At 40.7% G+C, this 21,651-nt stretch overlaps 1 protein-coding gene across 1 annotated transcript in view; it reads right to left on the reverse strand.

Annotated features, from left to right (window-relative positions):
- Positions 1–812: 812 nt before the first annotated feature.
- Positions 813–21,651, reverse strand: part of kcnn3 (potassium intermediate/small conductance calcium-activated channel, subfamily N, member 3) — a 109,178-nt gene continuing 88,339 nt past the window's right edge. The window contains exons 7-9 of the mRNA XM_037676924.1: positions 7,384–7,511; positions 3,416–3,485; positions 813–1,396 (exon numbers count right to left, since the gene is read on the reverse strand). Of these exons, the coding sequence (XP_037532852.1) occupies positions 965–1,396; positions 3,416–3,485; positions 7,384–7,511 (630 nt within the window). The 3' untranslated portion in view covers positions 813–964. The remainder of the gene's footprint in view (positions 1,397–3,415; positions 3,486–7,383; positions 7,512–21,651) is intronic.

The following is a 21,651-nucleotide window of genomic DNA, read 5'->3' on the forward strand; positions in this document are numbered from 1 at the left end:
CTGTTGCCAATTAACCTGATTAGTTGCAGAATGCTCCTCCAAGTGTTTCTCATTTGTACCACTTACTTTTACAGCTTTTTTGTTACCACTCTTAAATCTTTTTAATTCATGTTGCTGCCATCAAATTAAAAATTATCTTTATTTTTCTCAAAACATGGTACACTTTCTTCGTTTCAACTTGTTGACTGTGTTCCACTGTGAATAACATCAGGGTTTATTAGATTTTCAAAAGATTACATTTAGTTTTTAGTTGCATTTTACACGATGCTCCAATGTTTTCAGAACCGGGGATGTATTTTGTGTCTGCAGCGTGAGACTGTGTAATTTTGTGCTGTGTTAGCTTGTATTGCGTGTGTGTGCATGCTGCGAGTTCTTTTTTTTAAATATATATATATTATGGTCGTATTGATCGAACCTTCTGTTTAAAGGGATGCTCGTTAACACACAATAAGCATTCGGATAGAAAATACATCATAAGGATAAAAAGTCATTAATTCCTGATGAAGGGAGCGAGAGATTTGGAGAAGGAGGGAGAGAAAGAGATAGAGAGAATAAAAAAGGCCATTTTTTTGCTGTAATTGGGAGTAGATTCCATTTAGGACTTCATGTAATTATTCTTAGTTATTTCTCCTCGTCTGTCCTCCCCCCCCTCTTTGTTCTCTTTATCTCCATTTCTCACCCTCCCTGACATCCTGCCTCCCCCTCACACCTTTTAGAGTCCCCATTTTTCTTCTCCTTCCTGCGTTGAGAAAAGCACCCTGAAAGTCCTGAATGTGCCTCATCCTTCACACCGGCCCTCCATCTTAATCCCATTACTCCTCACAGTGCCAACCACGGGCGACAGTTTCAGAGGATCTCGACAAGTTCTTCCTCCTTCTCCTCCATTTCTTCTCTTTAGTTTGATGTGAGAAGACTTGCACAGCCCCCCTCCTGTCTCCCTGGTTTGTCTGTGTTTGCCTGCTCCTCAGCAGCTGGAGGTGGATGTGTTGGGGTTGGGACTGGCCTCCAGGATCCCCTCAGGGCTCAGGGGCGGGGGCGACAGTGGAGTCTCTAAGGACAAAGCTGAGATCTGTGCTAAGGGTGGAGGAGGCGCAGTCACCTGGACCGGAGAAACAGAAACGGGTGCAGTAGTGAGAGATGTAGATGGGGACAGCGGGACAACAGCACCTCCTACGCTTCCTCCTCCACCTCCCCTGCAGTCCCTTGTGTCCCGTTCTCTGAGCAGGTGAACCAGGGCGGCGTGCTGGGCGCTGAGGGTGGCCGAGAGGTGCGCGGGCAGGGCATTGAAGCCCGCGGTGAGCTGCTCCACCCGCTGCTCCAGGGACAGCATCTGCCGCTCCAAATCCTCACTGCGGTCGTTGAGCTCGGACATGAGCTCGTACATGACGCTCTGCATCTGCGAGAGGAGAGTCAGAGACGTCTCAGTTCAACAAAAAGACAAATATTTAATCTTTAAGCAGGAACATTATCTGGGTTTTGTTGTCTCCAATGGTGGGCACACAGGGCTTAATTTGAGCCGGATGCTGCTGGAACAGGATTCGGGAACTCTCTTATTTTGACAGGGTGCATTCCAGTAACTCGCATGCTTACTAATAATAAAGTTATGAACAAATATGACTGCCTTGAACAAATAAAACTTGCACTGGATATGTAAACGGAAAATAATTACATAAACACTAATTTTAAACATAATAGCCACTTACGACTTCTTAAGATCACATATGATCTGCCTCTTCAAGTAGCATTTTTGCTTCTACCCTTAATTTTTTTTCCATTTACCCCTAAAAGAGCAGTGTGGGTGAGTGCCGATCTAACCAGGCAGCCGTACACAGGCAGGAGCCCACAGGCAACAGCAATGAACAGACAGAGGAGGCGCCTGGAGTTTTCACATGTGGAGTCGGACTGTGAATTTGGCTCAGAACCATCAAGTAGTGGAGAAGGGGGTATTATTATTATTATTATTATTAGCCTTTATTAAACCAGGCAAATCCCACTGAGATCACAGATCTCTTTTGCAAGGGAGGCCTGGGCCTGAAGGCAGTCTAACATGCATGTTTTTAGTCTATGGGAGGAAACCGGAGTACCCGGAGAAAACCCACGCAAGCACGAGAAGAACATGCAAACTCCACACAGAAAGACCCCAGGTCCAACCGGAGATTGAACCCAGGATCTTCTTGCTGTGAGGCAACATTGCTAACCACTGAGCCATACGATAGGATAGGCTAGGATGCTTGACAGGAGAAGAGTGTTTACAAATGTAGGTACATGTAGATGTTTAACAACCCATTAAAATACACCAAAATGCAGTAAATTGCATCTTCTTCATTAAAAAATTTCTGGGTTGAGGACCCCAGACCCTACCCCTCAGCCAGCCCACATGCTATTTGCGTTCCGGCATTGACTGGTTTACAAATTAAGCCCTGTGGGCACAGTTTGCTAATCCGCTAACAGCTAATAGCGAACTAATTTTTAGTTTAACGGATTAGCACTTTTGCTAACTTGGGAAACCGTTAGCAGAATTAACTTCTCTAAATTAATTTTCGCCAACTTTAAGTCAAGCTAACAAAATTCACAAGCTTGTTCTTCTACTGAGCGTGTCTCAAAGAGTCCGTTAGGCACGCTATTGACTTTCTACGTTTACACGTGACAAGACGTGATCAGTTGACGCCGCTTCAACAGAAAGGAGACGAAGATGAAGACAAAAGACATGAAAACTTTTTGACTACTGTTAGCAGTGGGAATGGTTAGCGGGACTCTGAGCTAAAGAGAGGAAATAAAAATCCAACAGGGAGTTGAAGTAGAAATGAAAAAGAAGCTTTGCGTTTTAGATGGTAAAGGAGTCGGGAGGACGAGCGGAGAGAGAGATAATGGAAGGAAGGCAGCACCGTGTCCTCGTCTCTGTAACCATGGTGAACGCGCAAGTGGCCAATTGAGACGGAGTCATTGAGAGGGTGTAATTGCAAAATATTTGGTGCTGCTGAAGGCATTGCTCCTCAAAGCTGTGTGCACACGCATGCACGCACGCACGCACATACGCACGTACACTCCATCTATGTATCCCTTTGATTCATGTCTGCATCTCACACTCCTCAGAGTTTGTCTCTTTCACAATCACACACACAGAAACATGCACATTACATTCTCAAACACCCACACAATAACAGAAAAACACGAGCACTCCCCTCCTTCCTCCTCCTCTCATTTCCTCCTCACTCTCTCACTCAGTCATCCCTGTTTTAACACTCGCTCTGGTTGCTAGGCGATGAAAAGCCACGGAAACAGTCAGGTCAGCATGGAAACAGAGGGATGCCGTTTGGAGGGGGGGGGGGGGGGGGGGGGGGGGCTCAGGCATGTCAGGTGTGACGAATTAACCCTGTATTTGTTAACGAGGAGCACCGGTGTGAGTTTGTCTCACCTTCGAGAGGTCCACTAGTGTGTTGGCCTGATCACTGAGTTTCCTCTGCTCCATTTTTACGCTGCGTAATCTGCAAACAGATACACACAGTGGAATTTTTTTTTTTTTTACACAAACAGAAGTGAAAGCCAGTAAATACACAGTGGTCAGCCCACAGAGTTAATCCCTCAGGATCCAGAGAACAACCCTACTGAAGCGGTCACCTTGCCAGGATCAGGTTCATCTGCACCTGCAGCGAGTCTCTGAATTTAAACAGCAGTCACACAGAGGGCTCGCAAACATTATATTTATATAAATATAAAAAATACTGAATGTAAGAAAAAAAAGGGTAGAAGACTTCAACATCTTGATTCTAAGTGTGTTTAATTCAAGAAAAAAAGAAAAAAAATGGGAATGAAGCCTTTGGGGAAATAAACTAAATATAAATAAAGGGAAGGAAACTAAATAAACCACCTTACCTCGGCCCGATTATAATCAGAGCCTGTTTAATTCTCTAAACGCAGGACAATAATTAGAAGTTCAATCTGCGTTTCCTTCAAACCCTGTGGCGACCTCAGTTATAATGAACAGCAGTGATTTACGAGGCTGAACCCACTTGTCTCTCTGCTATGCCAATTCAAATCGGAAAATGCACTCAAAATGGGAGCTCAAATCTTTGGATATGGGGTTACGTGGAAAGGTTGTGAAAAATGTATCTTACCTGTTATAGATACATTTTTTGAATAGCCTCAGCTTGGAGAATCATAGCTGAATTCTTACCTGACTGATGAGCTCACGGATAATTTGAGCAAAACTGAGACTAAAGTTTATTGAAATAGTTAAAAAAAACTTCAAGGTTTTTAAAGGATTGCCAACTGTTTGTACGTATTGGCCTAAAGAAGTTATTTCGCTATTTTACTAAAAGTTGTTTGTGACGTGAAAACTCATACTTACTTGCTTTACTAATTCTATTAGCACTGGAGCCAACATCATTTATATTATATATGATGTTAACATCATATATTTTAGCTCTGGGGCTAACATTATTAACTCTGGGGCTAACATCATATATTTTAGCTCTGGGGCTAACATTATATATATATTAGCTCTGGGGCTAACATCATATATTTTAGCTCTGGGGCTAACATCACATATTAGCTCTGGAGTTAACATCATACATACAGTACATTAGCTCTGGGGCTAACATTATATATATTAGCTCTGGAGCTAACAACATATATTTTAGCTCTGGGGCTAACATCACATATTAGCTCTGGAGTTAACATCATACATACAGTACATTAGCTCTGGGGCTAACGTGAAAGCTGAGTCATTTTTGCGTTCTCCTCTCTGACAATGTGCTTCTATTTAAATTAAAGGGCTGAAAGTCAGATAATGTCCATAGTTAACATTCAAGTTGAATGAAACTTGCACCAAAGCAATTTGCCTACACAATTTACCCAGAATGCATTGCAATATAAATAAAATGCCAATGTTCTGTTATGCTGATGATACACATTTATATTTGTCCATGAAACCCAATGAATCCAATCAGCTGCTTAGATACAAGCATGTCTTACAAGACATAAAAACCTGGATGACCCTAAATTTTCTGCTTTTTAATACAGACAAGACTGAGGTTTTTTTATCTGCTCACCTTCCAATGCTTGTACGGTAATGCACCATCTTATTTAAAAGAACTTCTCACCCCTCATTGTCCTTCACGCACTCTCCGCTCTTCCAACACACATCTTCTTCTCACTCCCAGGTCTCGATCCTGCACAATAGGAGACCGGGCTTTCTCCTGCGCAGCCCCTCGGCTGTGGAACGCCCTGCCTTCACATCTGAGGGCTCCACAGACCGTGACATGTTTTAAAAAGGGTCTTAAAACCTTTCTTTTTACCCAGTTTTTTAATTGATTGCACTGTACTTTTTTTTAAATTTTTTTAATTTTAATTCACCCATAGTTCTTATTTGAGTATTTTATCTGCATTTTGTGCATTTTAAGTTTTTTTGATGTGTTCATTCTGAGGCGTTATCCTCCTGGTTGTTTTGCTCTCGGTTGCCTTTATGGTTGCTTTTATCCTGCTGCTATCTGATGTTCATTCTTTGTAGCACTTTGAGATTCACTGTGAATGTAAAGTGCATTATAAATAAAAGTTATTATTATTATGATTATTATTTTATCCCCCATATTAAAAACGTTACTAGAACCACCTTCTTCCAACTGCATATTGCTAAAAAGAGAAACACCTCATCTAAAAATGATGCAGAAAAACTGGTTCATGCATTTGTCATGTCTAGACTGGACTATTGCAATGGTTTGTTATCTGGGTGTCCAGATACTTCTTTAAAACGTCTTCAGTTGATCCAAAATGCTGCTGCCAGAGTCTTAACTGGAGTTAGGAGAGATCATATCTCTCCAGTTTTAGTTTCTCTCTTTGGCTCCCTGTCAAATCCAGAATTGAATTCAAAATCTTACTTCTAAGCTACAAAGCCCCCCACAACCTAACTCCATCCAAAAGCAGAATGGGAGGAAGATCTTTCAGTTATCAGGCTCTTGTGGAACCACCTTCTAGTTTCTGACTGTGTGGCTGACACATTGTCCAGTTTTAAGACCGGGCTCAAGCCTTTTCTTTTTGATAAATCCTATAGTTAGGGTTGGCTTGTTATGCTGCTATAGGCTTAGACTACTGGAGGGCAAATTTACCTCATTTCTTAAAATCAATTGTTAAAATTAAATAGTTTTCATTTGATATTATTTCTATCTTAACATGTGATTCTTGACCTGCCATTGTGTATCTGTTCCTCGTTCGTGTTCCTCTCAAGCCCAGATGGGCGGAGCAGATGGCCGCTTGTTCTTAGCCTGGTTCTACTAAAAGTTTCTTCCTCATGAGGGAGTTTTTCCTTTCCACTGTCGCCTTCATGCTTGCTCAAGATGAGAGTTCTGTGATGAAGTTAAACTCAAAACAGTCTGCTCCTTAGATAAATGTTATTAACTTTTTATAAATATGAATCTTTCTGTTCAGTGCCCTGAGATGACTTCTGTTGTGACTTGGTGCTATATAAATAAACTGAATTGAATTGTCCATGTCAACAGTTTCAATAAAATTATAAAAGCTAAACAGCCTACAGTATTTTTAGTCACGTCTTTATAGCTGAAGTAATTGTTCATCAAATAAGGTCTACTGCTCCAACTAGTGGGGGACTCCTTTAAAACAGCATAAACATTATATATATATATACACACACACACATAGATATGGCTCAGAATTGAACTTTAATCCTTCAAACTGAGGTTGACTAAGGAGCTGCTTGTAACCTTTTTACAGAACCCCACTTCAAAAGATGTGAGCTATCCTTTAATGTTATGTTATCACTCTAAAATCACTGTCTCGTTCTGCTCAGTGACTTCATCCATCTACAGTCCACGTGTGTCAGGGTTAACATTTCTATGTTGCTGAGAAACAAGTCTTGGCTCGTTGCAAGGCACTTCGTATTTTTAAACTTTAAGAGACCCAAGTAGCAGGAAACATTAAAGGGAGACACAATTTAGATTCTAGTCAGAACATTTAGTGACACTGTTGGGCAAAATAAAAATTTAACAAGAGGAACATGCTTGCAGAACATGTGATTAGGTTTTGCTGTACAGTTTGTATCCTCATCACTCTTTGTTGGAGGTGATATAATGATCAGAGTGCCTCTAATGGCACACAACGCTCTGATCATCCAGTTCCACAGCTGCATTTTCCTGGAGTGAACTTGCCCTTTAGCAGAGAATGAATAATTGTGTGTTTGTGTGCGAGAGTGTGTGGGGATTAGTGCATTTTATCTGATTATCAGCGCAGATTCAAACTGTGGGCGAACAGAAAGTGCAGCTCATTTCAAAAGGCTTCATCAGCTTAGCCCCACAGTTGTATGTTTGTGCAGACGTAGGTGTGTGTGTGTGTGTGTGTGAGAGAGAGAAAGAGACAGAGGTGTGGTCTCACTGATGTATGGCCTGGAGGAACTTCCTCTGGTGTTTGCGGACTCTGGAGTGGTCGATCTTCTTCATCAGCTTGGTGTGCTTGTAGATGAGCCAGGTCTCCCTCAGCACATTAGCTGCTGCGTTCTTTATCTGTTCCCAAAAAAATAAACACACACACACATATAAAAGCACATTTTATTAGCAACAGGTAGCCCTTGGCAACCGAAGCGGGCAACAGGTTTCATCTTCTCTTTTTTTTTTGCTCCGTTTCTATTGTCTCTGTTAAAAGAAAAACACACCAAACAATGTTTTTGTCTTCTCAGGAGCTGCCTCCGTTCCCTCCATCTCGAACAGGCTTGGCTGCCAATGCTTTTTATGTGCACATTCATAACTATGTCCTAAAGGGGGTTGGCAACGAGGACAGACATTCCTCTTGCTATGTCTACAAGCAATATTACATCTAATTCGAATAGATTGCATTGTTTAGCTGCACAAAGTAATTCACCTCAGCCCATCACAGTTTATTAAAAACAGGGGTCCTCCGTGTAATTATGACAACTGAAAGAAACAATCCGGGCTGAGTGGCTGCTCTTAAACTAGCTGTCTAAGACATTCCTCATCAATACCAAGAAGGAACATTAGAGAAATAAGTCTCTGCAATGACGTGGTTTTATAGAAAGTCGATGCACAAGCTTTTTCCACCCTCTACATTTTTCTGATCACATGCCAGTTGCTTTTAGATCCCTGCGATCTGATAAAAAAACTGATTCAAAATGTCAAGGTCTGCTTCAGGCCAAACCTGTGCCAACGGATCAATATACTTTAACATGAATATCTGCTTCATGCTGCACATATCTCTAGGAGGTCTCATACAAGACAAGAGGTTGGGGGTGTTAGTGAGGGTGGATACAATGGTGAGGAGAAAAGGCATAAAGAAAATGTAAGGGCCTAAATTGAATGAGAGACTTCAAAGACATGCTGAACATTGAACAAAGACAATTATACTCCCGTCTGAGGAGCACAAAAGACCCCGGCAGCTTGGCTAATCAGTATCCATCCTCTGCAGTCAAGGGCTGCTCCCCCACATACACCCATACTCCCAATTTTGGCGGCAGATGAAGAGAGCAGAGGACCCAAGGCTTTGCAGATGTGTTTCCAAAGACAAAGAAGTCAAGCATCTAGTCTAAGCTAACATATGGATCATTGATGTTTGCTGTTTAAATATTAGGAAGCTACACCTAAGTCTTTTACAAACAATGAATACCTAAAATATGAACTATAGAGTGGGTGCAAATATTTGCATGTTTTACATCTGCAGACCAGATAATTTTTCAACATTTCTCATGAATACCATGTATTATTAATAACTCACCGATATAAAAGACGCTGTATTTGTATGACAACCCAGTGACAAGGATGCCTGTAGCGCCAGCACAACGTGATGACGTCACAAGCGCATACTTGATCTGATCACGGCGGAGAGGAAGAAGTCAAAATGTTGGTGGTGTGGAAGTTTTTTTGTTGTTGAGGATGTTGGATTCTGTTGATTTTTGGACTACGTTGAGCCTCACTACATCGTCCCTAGCTAGAGATATTTTTCTGATGTAGCCTTACCCGAGTTACAAGCCGTCATTTCTGACATCATTGAGAAGTTAATAGTCGATAGCACTTGGGTGAGTTTTACCCCAGACATTTGGACGTCAAGTGTTAGCCCTGTTAGCATGATTAGTCTTACGGCAAAATGGATAGACAAAAACTTTGAACGTAAAAAGGCACAAGAGTGCAGAGGATCCCACACTGCAGCTAGGCACCTGGAACAAGCCTTCACAAGTAAGACAGCATTGCAGGTGACTAATGCTAATAACGTTTAAAGTTAAAGTGCTATACATATCATATGGCTGTTACTGAATATATGTCACCAGCTCTTACAGCTGTTACACCATTTTTGTAACAAATAAGCCTAAATAAGAGGGCTCTGTTCTGACAAAGGAAAGTATATAAAATATCGGTATTGATTAAACAAGTTTTAACATATTGGCATATCGGCCAAAAATCCAATATCGTGCATCCCTAGTTTCTAATCGTGGTGGCAGAGTTGTGGGGTATTTGGGTGGGGCGTGGTGGCAGCACTGGCAGTGCACACATAACGTGGGGCTTCATGTCCACATGGTGCTGGCATTGCTTCGGAAGTTACTGCAGTATTCTTGGCAGCTGCTATGCACATCACATCTGTACAACCAATAAGACATCTTGCTCTTAATAGGTTGCAATGACTAATATTGTTGTGTGAATGTGCCGAGGACACAAACATGATTCTTGGGTTTATGGAAAATAGATGAGATTTTTTGCAAGTACTACACGACTGCCTTCACACTGAAGGACATGTTCCAAATTTGCTTGACTGGGGCCAACCCAATGAATTATTTGTCCTAGATATCCACAGCAGGTTTAAATGAAAGTGGCTGATTTGGCAGAATATGCAAAGAGCGTTGTGAACGTTGGGGGAGGACAAAACAGAAAGAGAGGACAGGGGAAAATGTGGGTTTATCACATGTAATATCGTCACTGCAGTATTTAATGATAAAATCTCAAACAAAATCAATCCCTTGATGAAGATTAAACAAAAAGCAAACAGGAAGTGCTTCATGTTCCAGTGACACTCTCATTACTTCAGCTTACCTGAAGTGTCCTTAAGTGCAGGACTGGTGATGAGAGAGGCAGCAGAAAAATGAAATGCTAAAACACGAACACCACTAAACAAGAGTCCCAGTTCAAGTGTCAAGACTGGGTAAAGAAATCTCTGAAAACAAATTCTTCAAAGCTTTCATGGGCAGATGGAACGAGAGTCTTGATGGATGAACCTTGAGTTGGATCACCGTTGAAAACAGGAAAGCACTTATAGGAGACGAAAAGTTACTGGCACGGGCTGCTATCACAACCGATGAAAAGTTGGACCTTTTCCGAGCTGAAGATGAACCGGTAATCCACTTCTAAACCTGCTGCCGTTTTAAAGAAGTACTTTCTACAAACTGTGATCCAGTCTGTAGCTTTCGCAGAGTCCATATCTTTTATGCAGGACAATGTTTCATTCCAAACATTTACAGTAAGAACTCAACCGCCAAAACAACAACAACAAAAGCAGCAAGATCTAAAAGGTGACCGAGGTTGGGTTTGGTTCGGATTACTTCATGACTTAAATATCATCGAGACACGGAGTCTTTTTTGAAATGTAAGATTTCCAGAGAGAGAGATGGGACGATACGTTTCTCTGGACAGCATCAGAGAGGTTGCAAGTATTGATTTAAACATCTTTGATCAGATCAGGTTGCTCCATAAATGGAAGGCTTGTGGCAAAAAAAACAAGCGGTTAGATTACTCGTACAATTTTTTTGAAGAAACCAAAAACGCCTTTTGTTATTTAGTAGAATTTCTTTGCAATACCTTTGAAAAAAAACCAACAAAAAACGAAAGGTAAAAGAGTTTCAGAGTAATGTGGCTGTCTGATGAGATTTGCACAACTTGACAACAGTGCTCGTCTAAATGTTAACATGAGAATAATGCAGACTTTTCTTTTGATCAACATCATAAGTTTAGGACACAGTACTGTTTTGGGTTGAGTAAAAGTAGTGCATCTATTTCTATCCTGGTCGGGGGCCTTTCTGGGTGAAGTCTGCATGTTCTCTCCGTGCATGCGTGGGATTTCTCCAGGTACTCCGGTTTCCACCCACAGACCAAAAACATGCATGTTCGGCTGATTGGTAACTCTAAATCGTCTCTAGGTGTGACTGAGCGAGTGAATGGTTGTTTGTCTCGTTTGTCTCTATGTCTTGTGATGGACTGGAGACCTGTCCAGGGTGTCCCCCACCTCTCACACAGTGATAGCTGCACATGGACACCAGTGACCCTGTAATCCGTAAAGGAAGAAGCAGGTAAAGATAATGGATGGTGCAGAATCCCAGTATGTCTTTTTTGTTAAAAATATGACCAGGATCGCTCTTTTCCACCTGCACAGTATTACTAAAATGAGAAACATTTGGTCCCAAAATGATAAAAAATATAAAATAAATAAATAAAGATTGGTTCATGCACTTAACTGCATCCCTTATAGGCATAACTGCAGTGATACTTTTTTTTATCAGAATGTCCAAAAAACTCTGGACTGAGAATTCAGTAAAGCTCTCAGTTTATTCAAAATGCTGCTGCCAGGAGAACTCACATTTCTCTAATTTTAGCCAAATTCAAAATATAATTTAAACTCCTGCTTCTAACTTACAAAACTCTTAACGACCAAGCTCCATATTATAGTAGAGATTGTATTGTTCCATATTTTTCTAACAGTGCATTTTGCTCTCAGACTTCAGGTTTTCTTGTGGTTCATATACAAGTATATAAATATAAAATAAAAAAATAATAATATTGTGGAAAAAGTTAATTTTTGACAATCATTTCAGGAAGTGAAACTAATACCGGAGTTCTCAGAAAATTAGAATATTCCACAGCCAGTTTTTGGTACCTTTGTCAGTGTGGACAGCCAAGTCCTGCTGGAAAAGAAAATCAGCATCTCCATAAAGCTCGTCAGCAGAAGGAAGCATGAAGTCTCTAAAATGTCCTGGTAGATTCTGCGTTGACTGTGGACTTCAGAAAATACAGTGGACCAACACCAGCAGAGGACATGGACCCAAACCATCACTGACTGGGGAACCTTCACACTGGACTTCAAGCAACATGGATTCTGGGCCTCTCCATTCTTCCTCCAAACTCTGAGACCTTAATTTCCAAATTACATGAAGAATTTACTTTCATCTGAAACGAGGACATTGGACCACTGAGTCCAGTTCTTTTCATCCTCAGCAGGTAAGACGCTTCTGATGTCTCTGGTTCAGGAGTGGCTTGACTTGAGGAATGAGACATTCATAGCTCATATCTATGAGTTAATCAGCTGATTAGGGTGTGACACCAGGAGTTTACAATACCGCCCTATAAGTCGCATCAGTCCAAATATGTCTAATAAAGTGGAAAAATCCATAAATATGTCGCTTTGCCATATACTTCACATCTATTATGTGTCACAGCTGACTCGTTGCATTTGTTACGCGTCACCGCTGACAACCTGGGAATGTGGGCTGAACACGGAAATGTGAGCCGGTGTTGTGCCAAAAATCAATGGTCTGCCAAATGACTGCTGCGGGAGCGTGCACGGGAGGACTTTAACAAGAATTTAACACGATTAACACTTTAAAACAATTATTTGTTTGCTCGAAATTATAGTAAAGGTGTGTCTCAGTCTATCGTTTCATGTACTTTGACGGTCAAATCAGCTGTATTTTGCCAGGGTGGCGCAACAAAATTAAACTGATTTGGTTGCTCCAGGCAGATGACGGTGGCAGGCTATGGCAAGCCGATTGTGTTATTAATAGCCACTTTTACCTATTACATGATACAATGGCATGCCTTACTACTTGACTGGCATCTAGTGGCTGAAAATGGTAGTGTTTAATACTTACAGTCAGAATGAATGAAAACAGTCATATCTCAGCCAAAAACTGGTTTATAAATATGGGAAAAAAAATCCATAAATACATTGCTTCAGCCTAAAAGTCACAGGACATGCAAATTATGCAAAAAACAAAAACAAAAACGCGACTTATACAGCAAAAAATATGGCAATCAAATTGTGCTGTGTTACCTCTGGATTGAATTCACTGTTCTAGTTGATCTGAATTTAATCTGTCAGGATATTTTATAGTACAGTACCCTGCCATGTTTTGTTGTGAATTGGAGCTATATAAATACATTAAACTGAAACTACAGAGGGAAGCACGGTGGTGCAACTGGTAGAGCTGCTGCCTCTCAGCGAGTAGGTCCTTGGTTCAAACCCCGGTCCTTCTGGGTGGAGTTTGCATGTTCTCTCCGTGCATGCGTGGGTTTTCTCCGGGTACTCCGGTTTCCTCCCACAGACCAAAAACATGCATGTTAGGCTGATTGGTAACTCTAAATTGTCCCTAGGTGTGACTGAGAGAGTGAATGGTTGTTTGTCTCGTTTGTCTCTATGGCCCTGTGATGGACTTGTGACCCGTCCAGGGTGTACCCCGCCCCTCGCACAGTGATTGCTGGACATGGGCACCGGCGACTCCCATGACCCAAAATGGAATAAGCGGGTAAAGATGATGGATGGATGAAACTACAGAGTATATATTTGAATAATCAGTCTGCACAATATGACAAAACCTACAAGAAGCACTAAAATTTTATGTAAATCATGTCTCGCATGAGATTCTTTCTCTTGGAGCCTTTTGTTCTAATGTGCGTTCCTGGATCTAACAAGCATGAGAAAACTGCAAACATCTTAAAGTGAAAACAATCACGCCTTGTTTCAGTGAGCACTAATACCATGACGTTGTTCTTAATATCTTTTATGGCAGCGGTTATACCGTTTGAGAAAGCGCAGTAATTCAATGTGAAAAAGATGATTTGTTCGGATTATGTTTGAGTGCAACACAGTGCTCATAATTGAATCTCCATCGAAGTTACTAAAGAGCACATTCAGCTCTGCTCTCATCTGAAGACTAGATGATAAACTGCTACGTCAAAATGTGTTTATCAGCTGATCAATCACCTCAGAGTGACTGGAATCTGCCTCACGTGCAAAAAAACAGTGGCTGGTAGCAACAGACAGTTTGCATTTTCCACCATCATTACTGCCCTCACCATGCTGTGATTCTCCTCCTGGGAATGTGTGGTCAGAACTGTGACAAAAGATGGGAACTCCATTACCCAAAATAAAAAACTCAACATGAACCGCTAAGAATACCCTGAGAGAAACCAAACGACAGCAGCGGCACCCGTTCCTTCAGCATATGGAGCGTATTTGGGAAGCCATGCTTGGACCATATGGTCTGTTTGGGTCAGAGACCTGTTCTGGCTGACCCCCTACACAGCTCACCTTATGGCAGGTACATGTGAAATCTGGTGATTCAAAGGGGGTTCCCACACGCCAGCGTGCTCGGCAGTCTACGACTTATTGTAGAGTACAAATTAATCATATTGAAAGATGCTGTAGCAGACTGAAGTACAAGAAGTAACATCAAATCCAGTCATTTTTTAAACAAGTATAAAGTTTTTCTGAATACAATGTCAGCTTTAACAAATCTAATACTCATAAAAGCTTTGTGTGTATGCAATAAATACGTTATGGTGTAAAATTCAGAAGGTTGTTTACTTGGAAGAAAAACAAAAAAAAAAACAAGCAGGCTGATTACCATGGAAACCTCTCATCCATGTGCCACAGTGACAGGTGGCCTTACCTGTTCTGATTTTTCCTCATAGCCATGGTGGCAAGAGATGACTCTTACAACCCTTAGAGCTGAGAAAACTGGTCACATGTCTTCACACAAAACCAGAAGATGTATTTTTTATTCTGATCCCACGACACCACAAACAGAAGCCGGGCAGTGCTCCTTTAAATCAAGCAGCACCCATAGGTTAAACAAGTGAAAACCACAAACGTTCATTAAGATAAGCATTCAGAGAATCACAATGCGTCTGCGTTGCTAATGATCCATCGGGCTTGCACGCGGACTAAAAGGCTGTGGAGACGAGTTGTTTTTTTACTGCGCAGAGTGGAAGTGAGCTTAGAAGAAATCTTCAGGGGTTAGATTTGCTCCTATTTGGCTGCTGGTGTAAACATTGGAAGGCACTGCAGCACGTCCTCTTTGGCAAGAGCCCCGAGTGCACTGTGAATATTCAGAGGGTGAAGCTCTAAACACGCCACAGGGAAATCTAAAAGTGGTCTGAATTAACAGACAGTTTGTCAAGGAAGAGGAAGACACACCATCTGAAAGTTTTCCGGTAAAGACATCTTCATCTTGGCAACGTTCATTTCATTAAAGCACCATAGACAGCACATTATGTGCCAGTCGACAAACTATTGTACAGGAATACAGCAATCTATAGCAATGGCCCAGGCAAGTATAAACCTTGTAGAAACTTAAACCTTGATTTGTGACCCTGACCTTAGAGCTGGGGGGATGAAAACATCACATAGCATGATGTCTAGTGGTGGTACAAATGTGTATCAAGTTTCAATAAATTATTTGGATTGGATCAGAACTTATGACTCCGGCAAGCAAAGACCTTGTATATCATTTGACCTTGATTTGTGACCTTGACCTTGGAGCTGGGGTCATGAAAAATGTACGCGACAGTCCGTTTAGTCATGATGCGTATGTTTCTTTAAATTATCTTGAATGGATCAGAAGCTACGAGCGTATGACAAAAGGACATGTTTTTACTGTCAAGTCAAAAACCGTTAAACGTGTCCACCTGATAAATTATTTAAAAAAGTGTAAATATTCACACACAGTTATAGTTATTTTCTCCCCCTTGATGAATAATTATATTTATTACCTCACCAACTAAAAGATCATTTTCCTTTTGCTTATTGCTAAATAGAAGAAAACTAGAGATCGCTCAGCTAATTTTCTAATTCCACGCAGAGTGACAGCAGGGAACATAAAATATTTACAGTCTCTTGAACATTGGTGTAACAGTTGCTGTTAAAAAAAGGAGCATGTCACCAAAGATTTTTGTCTGAACAGTCTTGTTTATAAGAAAATACACAAAAAGTATGTAAAATCCAACTGTAGCTCTTTTTTTTTGCATTTATATTTAAAACCTTGTGGTTATAAAATCTTGGCAAAAGTACCATCAGTGGTACTCAGAAGACATTTTGATGTAAACTATTTACAAGTGAAATAAAAAGCTAATTACCCATCATAAGCTGAGCTGTAATGCAAAGTTAAAAAGAAAAGACAAGTGCTTCGAGCAAATGAAGTTTTGGCTCTAAATGGAAACTACGTGAAACAAAACTGCAATGGGAAATATTTTGAGAACATCTGCGGAAACTGGAGGGGATGACAGAATATCTGATGTGCCTGTAGCTACTGAAGTAGTGCCAGCAGTCTCTATTGTATCTGCTGAGAACAATATGTACAAAAAAAAGGTAAGGCAATTTGATTCAAGTTACACTTTTATTCAATTAATGTAGGGCAGAAGACGAGTCAAGACTACAGTGTTTGTGATGCTGTTCTCGACCATGAATGTAAGAAACTATCAGATTTTCAACTACATTATTCAACAAGGGTTAGCAGGTTTGACCAGTTTGCTCATGCCAGACAGAGACATAGCTAGCAATTAATTTGGTAAAAGGTATATAGGCCACAAAAACAACAACAACAAAAATCAACCTAGCTTGTACAGTACCCTAACTATGGAAAGATCTTTGTTCCTCTGTTAATAGGGTCCTGTATACTGTTAGTTGTAAATCCAGACAAAGAAAAGTTTGAAAATCCTCCTTGAACATTGATGATTATTTCACTTGTTAGAAACATTGATTTACTTCATTAGTTGCCTAGAAAAGTTTTATTTTGAAATGGCCAAAAATAGAAGAAAAAAAAGGGAACATAAAGTGGGCGGACCTGTAACTAGCCACGCCCCTTATGTTAGCTATATTGTTAGCTTGTAACACAGTTTTTACAGTGTCGCAATAGGTGGTACTTTTAGTCAAACATTTCGAAAGAACCGTTATAGTATCTTATTATTCTTTCCAAAAAATTATTTAAATACACACAAAAATGAAAACAATAAGCTGAACCTAAGGTAGGAATCCAGGATCTGTTCTTTCTAGTTTTACAGATCACTCAAAGCGTTGTTTTGTACGTCAAGTCACATTTACACACATTCCTGCATACTGATACTCAGGACTAATTATAGAACTTGATAGCTTACATCTGTTACCTCAATAAGTACTTTCTGCCTTTAAATGAAACGGTTTATGACAAACGGACGAATCACCTTCTTTTACAATAGCTATGCGTTTAAAAGCAATTTCAAAATGTCACCCAGAATGCACTTTCTTCTTGCCACAGTGGGATGTTTGTGCAGTTTTGATTAGTGCTTCTGTACCTCATACATTAAAACCTGGAGCTCGCTGTCAGAGAGCATTTTTCTCTTTTCTACTTCCATTTCTGTGCCTGCTGTGTTCGTAGCTAAAAGTCATACTTCGATTGTTCCAGGAAAAGTAAGATCTAAAGCAAAAATTGCTCACTGGGTAAACTTGATGTGCATGTTTGCGCTTGCATATCTTTAGTGATTTTTGATTTCTGAAACCAGAAGCCACGATGGAGACATTGGAGGCAAACGTGCGCAATGTTTTAAGTTAAAGTGCTAATTACCATTTAAGCCTGATTGTTATTATTTAACTTGAGATGCTTTTTTAAAACTTTGTCTGGTCTAACTAATTATTTTTATGTACATACCGAATTCCAAAAAAGTTGGGACACTAAACAAATTGTGAATAAAAACTGAATGCAATGATGTGGAGATGCCAACATCTAATCTTTTATTCAGAATAGAACACAAATCACAGATCAAAAGTTTAAACTGAGAGAATGTATCATTTTAAGGGAAAAATCTGTTGTTTCCAAATTTCATGGCGTCAACAAATCCCAACAAAGTTGGGACAAGTCCATTTTTACCACTGTGTGGCATCCCCCCTTCTTCTTACAACACTCAACAGACATCTGGGGACAGAGGAGACCAGTTTCTCAAGTTTAGAAATAGGAATGCTCTCCCATTCATGTCTAATACAGGCCTCTAACTGTTCAATCGTCTTGGGCCTTCTTTGTCGCACCTTCCTCTTTATGATGCGCCAAATGTTCTCTATAGGTGAAAGATCTGGACTGCAGGCTGGCCATTTCAGTACCCGGATCCTTCTCCTACGTAGCCATGATGTTGTGATTGCTGCAGAATGTGGTCTGGCATTATCGTTTTGAAAAATGCAGGGTCTTCCCTGAAAGAGATGACGTCTAGATGGGAGCATATGTTGTTCTAGAACCTGAACATAGTTCTCTGCATTAATGGTGCCTTTCCAGACATGCAAGCTGCTCATGCCACAAGCGCTCATGCAACCCCACACCATCAGTGATGCATGCAGGCTTCTGAACGGAGCGTTGATAACAACTTGGGCTATCTTTGTCCTCTCTGGTCCGGATGACATGGCGTCCCAATGTTCCATAAAGAACTTCAAATCGTGACTCATCTGACCACAGAAAAGGCTTCCATTTTGCCACACTCCATTTTAAATGACCCCTGGCCCAGTGCAAACGTCTGAGCTTGTGGAGCTTGCTTAGAAATGGCTTCCTCTTTGCACTGTAGAGTTTCAGCTGGCAACGGCGGATGGCACGGTGGATTGTGTTCACTGACAATGCTTTCTGGAAGTATTCCTGAGCCCATTCTGTTATTTCCTTGACAATGGCATTCCTGTTTGAGGTGCAGTGACGTTTAAGGACCCGGAGATCACGAGCATCCTGTAGAGTTTTACGGCCTTGACCCTTACACACAGCGATTGTTCCAGATTCTCTGAATCTTTTGATGATGTTATGCACGGTTGATGATGATAACTTAAAAGTCTTTGCTATTTTACGTTGGGTAACACCATTCTGGTATTGCTGCACTATCTTTCTGCGCAACAATGGTAGAATTGGTGATCCTCTTACCATCTTGGCTTCTGAGAGACACTGACACTCCGAGAAGCACTTTTTATACCCAATCATGTTGTCAATTGACCTAATTAGTGTTAATTGGTCTTCCAGCTGTTCGTTATATGCTCAATTTCCTTTTTCCAGCCACTTATTGCTACTCGTCCCAACTTTTTTGGGATTTGTTGACACTGTGAAATTTTGAATCAACATATTTTTCCTTTAAAATTTTACATTTACTCAGATTAAACTTTTGATCTGTCATCTATGTTACGAATAAAATATTGACATTTGCCATCTCCACATCATTGCATTCAGTTTTTATTCACAATTTGTTTAGTGTCCCAACTTTTTTGGAATCCGGTTTGTAATTTTTACACAGCTGAAATAAAGCACTTCAGGTAAACAAAAAAATATTTTATTGTATGAACATATACTCTGTGTTCTACTTATGCTGGTCCTTTTGAATACAGTAGTCCCTCGATAACTTCTCGGTTTGACTTTCATGAACTCACTATTTTGTGGGTTTTTAAGGTTAGATTGTACATGATACAATTGCCGATGGGGAAAAGACAGACCCCACACCTCCTTTCTCTTTCTGAAGGCATCTGCTCTGCTGTGACAGACAGCCTCAGAAAGAGAAAGGAGGTGGTAGGGTCTGTCTTTCCCAATTGCCACTGCTTAGGGAGCAGGGATGAACAGATTGAATGAACAAATGTAGAATATCAGAGAAAATGCTTAGGTGGGAAAATAAGAGTGAATCAATAAAAAAAAAAGAAAATGGCTGAGTGTGACTCACTCAGGTATAAGACAAACCCCTCTGCCCCCTTATTTCTCTTTTTGAGGCTGTCTGTCACAGCAGAGCAGAGACACACAACTGGTGGCGTCCAACAGATAGCTTTGGAAAAAGAAAGGGGGGAACGGGGGGGTTGTCCTGTCTTATACCTGAGTGAGCTGCATGAGTGGCATAGATTGTTTATTTTAAATAATCAAGTGTAACCTGAACTGAGCCTTTAATCCCCCTCAGTGACCACTGAGCGGGCCAGGCCACCAGGAAATGTCCCGGTGCTCCTGATAGCCAGTCTGCCTCTGGGCGCTGATTGACTCAGTAACCGTAGCATCAGTCTGTCTTCTCTCTTTCTCTGTGCTCTTTTAGAGCATTTAGAGAGTTTAGAATATTGTTAAGACAAGAGTGTGGGAAAAGTTTATAAATCTTTAAAATATATATAAATACTAAACTAAATATAGTGTCTCTACTTTGAAGATTTTCACCTATCGCAGGGGTGTATAGAACGCCACCCCCGTGATAAGCGAGGGACTACTGTATATAGAAACACATCTATCTGAGACAAAACTAAAATGATTAAACCTGTCAGTAAATGTGTTGGTTCCTTCAACAAATAATCTGCAAACAGCTCAATAAACCAAGCTGAGTCACCCTGACAGAACATGTTGACCATGTTACACTGAAGCAATAAAACTGCTCAACTCTGAAAGAAATCAAATATTTGGGTGGAAAAATGGTCAAAAGTGGTTTTGTTCAATCAACAATGTACTAAAAGTGTCAAAATTTAGATACAATCCACAATAATTCATCGCTTAGCAAATCCAAATCAAACATCTGTCACGGTGGGATGTCACCAGACTGATTTCCAGCTGTGGTCTGAATTAACCAGAACTTGAATCTGGAAACACAGAAAACTGCTGATAGCAGAGCGCCAGATTTGAGGAAGCACTTTAGGTGAAAGCGAGCCTCGACATCAGACACGAGCACTTCACGCCTCACAAGCAGCAGCGCAGCATTAACTGTTATTTAATTAACGTGGTTTTAATCCTATCAAAGGGAGAGACTTTGCTTCACCGAGCGCTGAGTGAAAGTTAACCTTGTGCACTGGGCGTTGGATGATGCGACGCCCTCCCTAAGAAGGGGCTCAAACAGCACCGCACAGCAAGGTTTTAGGATTTCAGCTTTTATTCGGATTGCTCGCGTCTTAAAAATCAGATATTTTGAAGTTATGCATTACTTGCTGCAAACATATTGTATATATTCAAATTAAAAAAATGAATGGCATAGATGGATGTCTAAGAAAAGCGTTTTCTTGACGTGCAGTGCAGCAGCCTTCTTGCCAGATGGACTTGTCTTAATATAATTTACACAACCACACCCAAGACTCATTACACAACCTGTGTTCAGCTCAGCTGAGCTCTTCCCTCTTTGGCATTTAACTGACATTCTTGTTAATCCTTCAAAGGCAACGAGACAGAGTTTCACTGAGGTAGAAAGCCGGCAAGTGTGTGTGCGTTTTTGTGTGTAGATGCGTACAATTATGTCAGGATGTAAAATCTATTGTTGCATTATTCATGACAAAGCTTTGACTGATTGTGTTTTCTACAATAATGTGCCAAAGAATGGCCCCAGCCATGTTTATCAATGAGGACACAACAGCTTTGTTCGTGGGTCTCTACGTGATAAAGGGCAGGAGATAATTACAGGTGCACATACCATCGAACCTTTGAAGAAAATGTCACCAAGGAGCACGCTGACTTGTTTTTTTATGAAGCTGCTGGATGACATCTCAGGGGCTTGATGAGCAGCTTTAGCAAAAATATATTTTTTTAACTGACTGAGGGATGATAATCAATTTAAAATGTGTTGCATCATCTTTTCTTAAGGGCCAATGTAATGTGCTAGACATATGCATTATCTCCATCCATCCATCCATCCATCCATCCATCCATCCATCCATCCATCC

The sequence above is a fragment of the Nematolebias whitei genome, chromosome 5, assembly GCF_014905685.2.
Source record: "Nematolebias whitei isolate Nwh7 chromosome 5, NemWhi1, whole genome shotgun sequence".
Lineage (NCBI taxonomy): Eukaryota > Metazoa > Chordata > Actinopteri > Cyprinodontiformes > Rivulidae > Nematolebias > Nematolebias whitei.